Here is a 12644-nt window from a genome sequence, read left to right as displayed (position 1 = left end):
TTTTTGAATTCATGGCACTTTTCTTCACATTTTAAAGTTTTCAAAAATTAAATCAAAACTTTTAAACTTCTAAATTTCAGTAAATACATCCCATGTTTACATTTATTGACATTTGGCATCTTTGGGTCATATTGTGACATACTAAGTCTTACTTAGCCAACGTTAGGAATTTCTCCCATTGAAACAGATTTTTTTTCTGTCGTTCTCCATCTAGAATTTTCACTGTGGGAATTATATTGGCTGTTTTGTGTTTATGCACTGTTGCATGAATACAGTAGGAAATTCATACACTGGAAAATTAGAAGAGGCACCAAGAAGCTCCTAGTGAACTACTTACTCCAGGAGATGTGAAAATAATTCGACTTCTTTTTATTCCTCAACCAAATTAGAAAAACAAAAAAGTTTTTAAGAGAGACAAACTAAAAGAGAAGAGCAAAATCCATGGTCATGTCATTGAAGGACACATGTAGGGAAAGGAGAGGAAAAGCAGAATGTCATTATTTGAGACAAAAAGTAGAAATGTTTTGTTTCATTTTAATATACCTGCTACATTTCTCATGTAACATTCATGAAATTTAATTTTTATCCTAAAAGCTGAGGAAAATTGTGTAGAGAAATTGATTGTGTTCAGGTAATGAAGGCTTAATATATTTAAACATTTCAAAAGATATAAACTCTGAAAAGTGTGAAATCAAAATTCTGGATGTAGATTTAAAAGGTTGCTTAGAAGAAAGGGAAGCAAAGGATTCATTTTCTGTGGAGTTACATTCATATTTGACAGAACTGTGAACCAGGAGTGTTGTACTGACACATGGACCTATTCGTTAACATGAAGAATTTGACAGTTTGGATAGGGTGACAGAGCAGAACACTTACTTGAAGTCCCTATCAACAAGGACCCAAAACATTTTCCAAAATTTCAAATAATTCCAGCCATTATTTTTCAGTGGAAACTATTGTTATTACCTTGGGAAGCGAGGACATGAACTGCTCAATGAGGCAGATCACGAAACAGGGGATTTGGTTGGGAAAATGTTATCAACCGCTGAAAACACGAATATGTTCTCTCTTTGCAAATATTAATAAATAATGAAGGGGACTTCCCTGGCGGTCCAGTGGTTAAGACTCTGCAGGGGGCACAGGGGGCACAGGTTTGATCCCTGGTAGGGGAACTAAGATACTGCATGCCGCGCGGTGAGGCTAAATAAATAAATAATGAAATTGGGTTTGATTTTTTAAAAATTAGCAGTTTTGCTTGTTAAATCTGCATTTACTGTACTCATTTTTATCATCTCACTCCTATTCAAATCCTTTGTCTATGCCATTTCTATGGTTCCTTGGAGAACAGTAAATGGCTTAGTTCCTGAAGCATGTACCTCAAGCTCTTTCATGAGAGCAGATTCATATAAAAATCAGTGCAAATAGAAAAATGATGTCCATTTGGTTTAAACCAGGTGGTGTACCTGAAGTAATTTAATTAAGCTCCAACTTCTTTTAACCGCAAGGCCAGAAACCCAATGACTTATTTTCATACCTGCACTGGATCATCTGGAAAGGTTAGAATTTGACTAAGCAAGGGCCTATGCATTAAACTATAGTAATTTAAACCAATTACAAGGAAAAGGATGCTAAATTTTATGCAGCTTTTTCACTTTTCAGTCGGGACTTGCTTTGGTTTTCAGACCTGGACACACATCGTTAGAACCTCCTAGAACCAGCCAGATGCTTCCTTGTCGCAGGTGCTCATTTCTGCTGGTGGCACTGAGCAGTGATCAGTTAGTCCTGTCCTAGGCCTGGTCTGTTCCCTCTGGAGACCTTTGGTTAAGACACCCTCCCTCATAAGTTAGCTGTCTAATGCCAAGTGGCTGTCTCGACAGTGGTCAGCTGGTTTGTCAAACATATTTATTTTGCACTGAAGCCAGATTTCTCATTAATTATTATAATCATCCTTTGAACCTGTTATATGATTCACTACTGAAGATGGCAGGGCTGTTTGCATGGCTCCTGCTGCTGGGGACCCCAGGTGGACCAGATGCCAGGCCCAGCAATTCTGTGCTCCTCCTCTGTCTAGTGCTATTCACATTTGCGTTGGAAAGTCATGTTCAGATGATGTGAAGGCTTACGCACAGAGATATTTTTTTTGTATTACCCAAGTATCACTCTTCGTATTTGAAGGTAAACTTAAAAGCTTCCCTGCTTAAATATCTGAGCACTATGAAAGAAGTTCTCTAAGGCAAATTCCTTTTTGTTGTTGTCTATCGTTTTAAATGTTGGTTGTGTAGCTTAGTATTACCTAAGCAGTAAACTCTTTTTAAGATTTCATTGTTTTTTTTCTGAAATGGTGTGTTATGATGATCAAGGGATATAGAAAAGTTCTCCTGTAGAGTCTGATTTATTTTTTATTTTATTTTATTTTATTTATTTATTTATTTATTTTTTGTGGTACGTGGGCCTCTCACTGTTGTGGCCTGTCCCGTTGTGGAGAGCAGGCTCAGCGGCCATGGCTCACGGGCCCAGCTGCTCCGCAGCATGTGGGATCCTCCCGGACCGGGGCATGAACCCGCGTCCCCTGCAGCTGCAGGCAGACTCTCAACCACTGTGCCACCAGGGAAGCCCTGATTTATTTTTTAAAAAACAAAAAACCTCTCGAATAATAAGGGCCTGGAATTATGAGAAATGTCCTACATTGATTAGCATAGCATTTTTGTACAGAAAAAATGATTAGTAAAACAGAAAACCTTATAATATTTAGATGTTATACAGTTAAGAAATTAAATGGTTTTAAATAGCAATGACACTGAAGACACATTAAGCAAATATGTGGTACAAACATATTTTATTAAACACAGAGGAGGAAAAAAACCCCAAACAGCAGAAACACATAGCCATTAATGTTTATGCATGTTTAAACCTCTTGACTTGATCTTAGTCATTACTATTCTGGTTTTATGTACTATGCTTTTCTGCTGTTGTATTTTAAGCTTGTAACAGTGGTACCTCAAAGGTAGCTACAATGATCCAATTTTCCCCTCCCCACAGAGGAGGATAACAGATTAATAAATGATACCTTATGACTGCATATTATTCTAAATAAATATAAATGTAGAATTATTTCCATCAGAGCTTCTGCTTACGATATGGGTACTCTGATTGCACATTTTGGGCCAAGGTCCTGGAAAGCTCAAGGCATAGGAATACCTAATAATACCAAATTGGTATTAAAATAATCTGTGGAAAAATTGAAGTGTGGTTTGTTTAGAATACGTACAGCTTTGTTGCTTAGCTTTTGTTTGAACGTACTCTGAACTTTTTTTATCCACTTACAGTTCACCAGTTCATCTTTTTTACACTATCGTTTAATATTAGCCCTGTCAGTCATCTCAGGGGTCCTGGGATCAAACCTACGCACAGAACTGAAAAAACTTTTTTAACTGATATTTTCAGAAAGTCCAATTTTACCCTTTATTAAATGATTCTTGGCTCTCTGACACCGGAAATATTTAGAGGGAGGAGTTTGGAAATGGTAGTTGTTACTTTGGGTTGGTGGTGTTTTTCCCTGAAAGAACAACAGCCCCTTAGCGTAAACCCCCTTCGCCTATGGGAGACTACAGTAGTCTAGCAGAAGCCAACTTCAGGATCTGCAGAGGGGCCATAGGGGGCTGTTCACAGCTCACCAACCATACCACAAGCCCAGCCAATCACAGGGGAGAGCTGGGGTGTGAGGGACAGACCGTTGCATTTTCAGAAACAGGTAGGGCCCAAGTCACACTTGGAAATGTATGTCAAGGACATGTAAGTTCCAGGTAATACTTTTACTAAAAAGACCTGATGATCTGACATGTAGTTGGAGGTGGTAAGAAATGCAGAGAGAATTAGTTCTTAAACTTCTGTTTTCTTTGCTGTTAGTGTGCAAGTCTTTGGAAGGGAAACACATGGGATTCAGTTTATAATTGTTGAATGAATGAATAATTAGAGAAAACTCTCATTTTGAAGGCAGAGGAAAACAAGCTGTGAGCTTATTATGCATCATACCCTTGACATCAGATAGTTTACCTCTCAGATATAGTATTTGAAGATACCCAATAAATATCTTTTGAATGAATAGAAAAAAGTATTTCTTTTGTATAATGTTTACTGGAGAATCAGTAGGACTAAAGTATAGGTGACATGAATGTGAACACAAGGTTTGTTACAGAAATTTTAACTTTCTACTTTTTCTCTTAACTGGTGCAATGGAAAGCACCACTTACTTTGCCTGTGTTTTAGAGTCCAAGGAACAATGAACATGTTAACTTCAGAAAACACCAAGGTATTTTTCCAAAGTGCGATTTTGAGGGGTGGGCTAGCCTTGAGCTTGTTGGTCCATTAGCTTGATTGGTTCTATCTAGTTGGTCCTGGCTGGATTCCCAAAGGTTATGATGGTTATAGCACTGTGAGCTTGTAAGGTTCTGGTTTGGGTGGCTGGAGGAGAAATGGACCCCTTGTTCCAGAGTACTGAATTACTACTGCTTGTGATGTTATTACCCAGCAGTGATGAACTTTTTCTCATTGAAATTGCCCTGGGGGATGACCCAGTCCACCTTAAGGCAGCGTGCTGTAGAGTCTTGAAGGAATAACCCTGGAGGTGGCTAAGCCAGTGTAACTGGTACTTTAACAGGTGTAACCATCCTCTTAAAATACCGGTAGTTCCCTACATCAGAGGAAGTCCATAAACATTTGTTCACTTAAAGCAAGGACCAGGCCAAATTTAACAAGAAAATTGATATGATTGATTGACCAAATCAGAAAGCACAAATAAAGAACCAGGGTACATCTTTGGATGCATCCCACAGACACAATTCTTTTGATAAATGTTTGTTGAATAAGTTATCCAACCTGCCCAAGAGTGGAAATTATACATTTTATTTGTCCTGAATCAGAGCCAATCACAATAGTATTATTTAAAATGACAAGTTAGAGGACAAGGACTGCAGACCATGTGACAGAAATTATATTCACTTGTGTTAACAGTGCTCTCTTAAGTAACAAAGTTAATTTAGTGTGGATTATTTGCATACTTTTACAGGAATTGTATTAAAAACTAAATTTGTGACATAAATTAGCATTTGAGTAGTGAGGAAATCTGTAGTGTTAAATCCATAATATACAACTGTGTAAAATCTCTATATATAAAATCTTTGAAAGAAAATTCAGATACTAAAATATCTCCTCTTAACCAATTTGAACATTTATGTATATATGTGCATATGAACACATGAAATGCACAGGCAAAGCTTTATAGCAAAAACAGCAGTAAATCTAAAGCTTGTTCTTCATTTTAAAACATCTTGTTTTGGTTGGTATGACTGTCTAGTGTCATTAAAGTTCAGCTGGATCTTGTAGCTTTGGAACTTATATCTGGTAGGGAAAGGTAAGCTCCTACCAAACTAGTCCAAATCAGACAAGGTAAATAAGTTGTTCTTGGCCACAATAAATCAAATATATTATAGGAAATAAACGTACTCTCTAAACAGGGCCTCATTCTTAGGAAGAATATAATTTTGCAGAGTAGATTTTTCCCTTTTTTCACTCTGGAGGTGAAAAAGTAACTTTCCTTTTTTGTAAAGCAGTTTTTTTCTCATAATTTTAGTACCTTTTAATACCTATTTTTAAATGGTTTGGAAGTCTTTTAAGCATAACACGTAAATAAAGTTATTTTAAGAAATTATGTGGAACAATAGGAAGGGGATATATTTTTAGTAAAAAAGGTATAATAATAATGAATATTAAAGTACTTTCTCCTGTACTTCTTAGAGTATGTATAAGTCAATAACATCACAGTCATCCTTAAAGACCTCTTTTTCCTACAGAAAAAAAGGGCAGCCTCCTTGGCATAATGTTCTGTACCTCCCATGATGTTACCTTGATCTAATTTTATGGCTCCTGTTTAGTTTCTCTGCGACCCAGCACTGCAATCCCGTGGTCCCTTCCTTGTTTCCTATGACACCTGTACTCACCTGGATCGGGGAACCCATTTGGCTTCTCCAATTTAGCTCAGGTTGTAGCTTCATAGAAGAGGGAGCCCTTAACCTGAGTTTAAAACAGTCGACGAGGTGGAAAAGACTACAGAGGGACGGAGTATTGTGTTCTAAGACAGCAGTAAGAAAGCTCAGGGCAGGGAAAGTGTGTTTGTTTGGAGCACAAGGGATTTGGGGGCGAGGCTAGAAAGGGCTGAGACTAAAGTTCTCTATGTGTGTACTACTCACTGTTGTCTTGAAAACAACAGCACCTTGGTCATCTGGAAAATTTTTGAAATGAAACATCTCTGTATTTACCCCAGACCTACTGGATCAGAATCTTGGGAGTAGGCCCAGGGTTCTGTGTTTTAACAAGCTCTCCAGGTGATTTGTAAGCATGCTAGAATTTGAGAAGCATTCCTCTATCTCATATAAAGGAATTTGGACTCTTTTTCTATAAACAGTTGGAAGATATGAAAGGTTTTTAAGCCCGAAGATGATTTGATGAATTTTGTGTTTTAAGAAGACTCATTCACTGAAGAAGTATTTATTTAGTCCTTAGCATGTGGCAGGCATTTTGCAAGGAGTCTGGTATACCATGGTGCCCAAAGTACCATAGCCCCTGCTCGACGCGGACCACAGCGTAATGGGAAATACAGACAACAAATACCTAGGAATCAAAATTTACAAATTATGGTATTTACTGAACTCGAGTTCATTCTTTAAGAACTAGATCAACTGCTAGCCCCCCACCCCACACACAGGAGAAGGTTTTCTTGGTAGCTTTGTCCCAATTTAAGCATTCTTTCCACAGCACTTTGCTCATCTGTAATAGCTCCTATTTTATTTTTTCCCATTAAACTTTTCCATGAGAACAAGAGAGCATTTTATGGACTTAGTTAAATTTACTCTGTTTTCTTTTTTTCCTTGTCGACCCTTTCTCTGCTCTATGCAGACTGCTCAAGGTGGTGGCCACCGAACGCTCCTCTATGGACATGCCATATTGCTGCGCCATTCCTACAGCGGCATGGTGAGTACATGTGTAGACTGCATCTCCCCTGTGGTCATGCTGATCCATTTGTGCATATGTGGTCAGGAAATATTTGGTAATCCCATTTCATTGATGGCTTTAACAAGCTTGGTTGTATGTATTTTTTAATATCTTTATATCCTGCTTAGTTTTCTCATTTATAAGATGACAGTTAGCTTAGAGGACCTTTAAGGTCCTTCAGTTCTACCATTATGTGAGTTCTGTTTTTCATATCTTACTTTTGAAAGACTAGGTTTAGGAGGAGAGAGGTGTCAAGAGTCAAGTAAGAAATAGTTCTCGGGCTTCCCTGGTGGCGCAGTGGTTGAGAATCCGCCTGCCGATGCAGGGGACATGGGTTCGTGCCCCGGTCCGGGAAGATACCACATGCCGCGGAGCGGCTAGGCCCGTGAGCCACGGCCGCTGAGCCTGTGCGTCCGGAGCCTGTGCTCCGCAACGGGAGACGCCACAACAGTGAGAGGCCCGCGTACCGCAAAAAAAAAAAAAAAAAAAAAAAAAAAAGAAATAGTTCTCATTTCTGATTTTATTTCAAACAGTTTATTTGTTAGAGAATTAAAGCATCCTTACTGAAAAATAGTGTAAAAAACTGCCTGCGAGTCCCACCTTCAACTCTCCACTAACTTCTTTTCCTTCTTAACTAGTTGTTCTCTTTGTTTTTCCATATCAGCTCCTCTTACACCCAGTTATCCATTTATCCACTGGGTTCCTCTCAGGCACAATTTACTCATTCTCATTTATATATGCGTGTGTGTGTGTGTAAAATATGTTTAAAATAAAATATATAAATATTCCATTCTTTTAAAAGCTTTATTAAGTTATAAAAACACTACATATTCATTCTGTAAGATTTGGAAATTACAGAAGAAAAAAATCTTCATGATCACACCAATGAGAGAAAACTGTTGGGGACTTTTTAAAAATTTTCAATCTTTGCTGTTGTTAAAAATTTTTTTAACATAATTGAGATCTTGTTATATAACCAAATTTATATACAGATTTTTTTACATATTATCACAGTATAAGTATTATCCATATTATTTAAATTTTCCATCAAGTTTATTTTAGTGACTACACAATAGTCCAATACCTGGAAGTATAAAATAATCATGTCTTTTAAGAAGGAGATAATTCCCAAAATGTGTAAACTGTTCCTGAGCAAAAACTTAAGCATAGCCTCAATATCAATACCAAAAAAAAAACAAAAAAAATCATCAATCATCATCATGAATATTGATGTGAAAAATCTGGTTAATGGATTTGAAAATTAGAGGAAGAGAAGTAAAGTATAGATGTGATTTTAATAATGACTTAATATCATTTATGTTAATGTGCTACATCACATTAGTAGGTCAGATGAGAAAAACTGTGATCATCTTAACAGGTGCTGAAACAGGTTTTTAATAAAAATACCAATTCCTAATAAAAACTAAGCATTGATGATTATTTTCTCAGTGATAAAGAAAATATTTATGTCACATCAGTGACCTCATACTTAATTGTCAAACACTGAATCCATTCTTGACAAAACTAAAAGAAAAAACCTCCCAAGAATATGCTAGCTATCTAACATTGTTCTGGAAATCTTGGCTGACTTAGTAAGATATGAAATAAAATAAAGGAGAACACTTTAAGTGGCTGGATAGAAGACAAATGTATAAAAACAACCTTTTTGCATAGAGCACTCACACATTAGAACTTCATGGAAGGAATTCCACTTTCAATAGCAATCAAAACACATAAAATAATAAATATGAGAGTCAGTTTTCAGAAAAATACCCTCGATACATAGTAGATGGGTAAGAGCCTGAACTTGGTTGGTAGATCTGGGTTCAGGCTCACTTTCCTGTACGCTGTACAGCCTTGGATACCTTGCCAAACTTCTTTAAGCCCGTAATTACATCTGAGAATTTTATCCATTCAGTCAATAAATATTATTTAGCACCTCCTGTGTACTAGATACAGTAGTAAGTAAGACCAAGTCTTTACCCTTAACAGAATTTAATTAACATTTAGTGAAATAATTATAGTGTGTGCCTCACAGTTGCTGTGAACGTTAGGAGAGAATGTACGCGGACAGTTGCAGTGCCTGGTACTGTAATATTATCGAGAAATATTGCAGAAGCCTTTAATAGAGATCACTAAGTTTTTTTTTTTTTAATTTTTTTAAATTTATTTTTGGCTATGTTGGGTCTCCGTTTCTGCGCGAGGGCTTTCTCTAGTTGCGGCAAGCAGGGACCACTCTTCATCGCGGTGCGCGGGCCTCTCACTCTCGCGGCCTCTCTTGTTGTGGAGCACAGGCTCCAGACGCGCAGGCTCAGTAGTTGTGGCTCACGGGCTTACTTGCTCCGCGGCATGTGGGATCTTCCCAGACCAGGGCTCGAACCTGTGTCCCCTGCATTGGCAGGGGGATTCTTAACCACTGCGCCACCAGGGAAGCCCGAGATCACTAAGTTTTTACCTGGGAGATCAGTATTATAACATTGTTACTTTTTCTCAAATAAAGGCAGATATTTAATATGCTTAGATCTAAGGTCTGTAACCCTCAGGCAGGGGCCACCATGGGCTGCCTGTCTTGAGGTCAGACTCATACTCCTGACTAGCTAGGAAAATGTTTGGGGACCCTTGAAGCCTTGTTTCTATAACTTGGGAAGTCAGTGGTTTGCAGTCAAGAGACAGAGGCTCCAGGTCAGTTGGTTTTTACATCCTCAGGGCACCAAATTCCATGTAACGTGCCAGTACATCTGTCCCCAATCCATGCATCACCTGCCTCCTTACCCTCACAGGCATCCCCTGAGCTGGGTGAACCCTATTCCATCATAGGGGTTTTCTAGGCTTCTCATTACTTGTTCCATGATTCTGGGACGTCTGTGCTTGCTCAGTCCCCAGCATTGTCCCTGAGTCCTGTTTGCAGGGCTCCTGTTCTTTCCGGCACTGCACTTGGTTGGTGTAGGTGGCAGTGTATCTTGAGCTCATACCACATTCATCTTTGTGTTCTCATTCTTGCAACACTTAATGAGGATTTTGAGGTTGGGGTGGGGATATAGGAGTTGCCCTGAAAAATTATCCTAAACTTTATGTCCAAGAATATATAGTTAGGAAAACTCAAGAGGGAGAGAAAGAAATCAGGAGATGGTGGTGTTGGGAGAGTTCCATTCCTCCTAGGGAAACACATGTTGGTATACACGTGACAAACCCTCACTGCAGTGAAGCGACAGGCTACACACACACCGTTTGAAATTCAATTCTGGATAAATTTCAGAGAGTTAAAAATTTAAAAATGAAAACAAAACTAGAAGATAAAAGTGAATAGTGTTTAAATTTCTGCTTGGGAGAAAGATTTCCAACTGACAGATCAGGTTGTCCTTTTGCTTATGATCGTGAATATCAGATGAAGTGAGAGATGTACAGACATATGCCCAATTACTTGTCTTCTTTTACCGACAGGACATATTTCTGCAGTCTTTCTGTGAGGGGGGATAAAAACCACATTTCCTCTACAGCATTGTTCCTCATTTAGGCTGTGTAAGTGCTCAGAATTAGACTTGGAATGGACAATAAACGTTTAGTGACAGCTACTGATTCTGTGTCTTTTAGTATCTGTGCTGCCTGTCCACCTCTCGGTCTTCAACTGATAAACTGGCTTTTGATGTTGGCTTGCAAGAAGACACAACAGGTGAGCACCTTGGTCCATGATGAAGCTGCACTCAGATCGTGGCAGGGATTGGATTGGGAGACGTATTGAGACACGATGGAAGATAAACTGGTTGAATATTCTGGAAGATAAACTGGTTGAATATTCTTAGGGACGGATTCAGGAAAAAAACAAATGACTAACTCGGAAAGGTTTTAATAGAAGGAGGAAATGTACATTGTTTCTACTGGTGGGTCATCCCCACATAATTAGCTTGATGTGCAAACTAGACTTCAAACCTTATTCTTTTGTTGGAGTTGGGTAGGAAAACAGTACTTATGCTCTGCTGATTGTTAACCATATTACTGTGCTCTGATTAGTTTGTAAAGTATTATTAATTCATATCTTTTCTACCTTTCAGCTTTCATCTTAAAATATTTTTAAGTGTACACATGTAACATTGTCAATGTCAACATTCAAACAAAAAAGTAGAAAATGAAAGCCTCCTTCATTTCCCCATCCACAGGCCATCATGCTCCATATCTATGTATTTACATATTTTTGAAACAAAAAACACATATTAACACATTTATACTTTTGGAGACTCCAGATAGGAAAGTATAGGCTTTATTTGTGTTTTTATTCTCAATGCTTTGAGAATTTTACACTTTATACACCCCTGTACAATTTAATGGCTTTATCTTTTACAATGAGCATGCCTGATTTTGGAATTAAAAATAAAAGACCAACTAGAAAAAAGAATGGAAGGAAATAGAAATTAAAAATAAATAAAAGACCAGCTAGAAAAAAGAATGGAAGGAAATAGACCAACTCATTAAGTTGTTGATTTTTTGGGTGGGATCAAGCTCACACATGCCCTCCTTTTTAAAATACTTTCCCATACTCTAAAAGTTTCACTGATAACAAATGGATAAAAATAAAGTTCTGTTTACCAACCTAATTAACTTTTTAATGGACCAACACATCACTTTGTACAAGAAATTCCAAGAATCCCAGACACCAAAAAGATAAATGTATTCTTCTCATGTTTATTTCATTTTCTATAGGCTCCATTATTCCTCTGTATTTTGGCTAGTATTTTTAGTTTTCTCATTGTAATTAATTTACTTCAGCACATAGTTACATGAAAAAAAAATCTTCAGTTCTCTTTCTCAAAAGAAGTAAAAGACATGCACGATCTATAACTTGTTTCCATACATTGAGATGATTATATAATAGTGAAACCCACCAAACAAGGCAGTCTTTCACCCTACACCCTTATGCTGCTCTCTTTTCCCCATAGGTCTCTACTTCTTCTGAATTACTGAACTACTTACTATATTTATCATATGTTGTGTGCCTGCCTTGATCAGAATGAAACTCACAAGGCAGATCATTTTTTCTTCCTTATTTGTTGAGGTATCCCCAGCTACTAAAGCAATGATTGACAAATAGTGTGTGCTTTATCAATATTTGAGTGAGTGAATGAAAAATGCCCTATAGTTTTAAAAATGTGAGTTGAGTGGATGAAGATAAGGAATTCTGCAACGTGACATTCAAGTAAGAATATGGTTTGTGTAAGAAAAGCAGCTCAGGGCATAGATTACGTATTACCTGTTAAGTATGCTTAAGAAGTGTTATTTGCTGATTCATTTACTCATTTATGCAAAATGAATTGTTATTGAATGCCTACAAAATGCTAGTAGGAGCTGGGAAAACCCCAGTAAACAAAACATACAAATGCTCTGCTATCATGGAGTTTACATTTTGGCATTGGGCAATTAGTAAAGAAGCAAAAAAATAAGTTTTATGGAGAAATAATAAAGCTGGGCACAGAGAATGGTAATTATTAGATAACAGATATCACTAAAACTATTCCCATTTTGCGGTAGAACTTAAAGGTTTCAAAAGGAACTGTGAACAGAGTGAAGAATTGTGTGCTTATGTTTATATCCTAGGTGATGAGACT

At 37.5% G+C, this 12644-nt stretch overlaps 1 protein-coding gene across 2 annotated transcripts in view; it reads left to right on the top strand.

Moving 5' to 3' along the window:
* Nucleotides 1–12644, top strand: part of RYR2 (ryanodine receptor 2) — a 729440-nt gene that overhangs the window by 296112 nt on the left and 420684 nt on the right. For both annotated transcript variants that reach the window (XM_082634943.1, XM_082634944.1), the window contains exons 6-7: nucleotides 6952–7026; nucleotides 10639–10717. In XM_082634943.1, coding sequence (XP_082491069.1) covers nucleotides 6952–7026; nucleotides 10639–10717 — 154 coding nt within the window. The remainder of the gene's footprint in view (nucleotides 1–6951; nucleotides 7027–10638; nucleotides 10718–12644) is intronic.

This window comes from Mesoplodon mirus (assembly GCF_964341445.2).
Source record: "Mesoplodon mirus genome assembly, chromosome: 2".
Taxonomy (NCBI): Eukaryota; Metazoa; Chordata; class Mammalia; order Artiodactyla; family Ziphiidae; genus Mesoplodon; species Mesoplodon mirus.
This window is presented reverse-complemented; position numbering and strand designations above follow the sequence as displayed.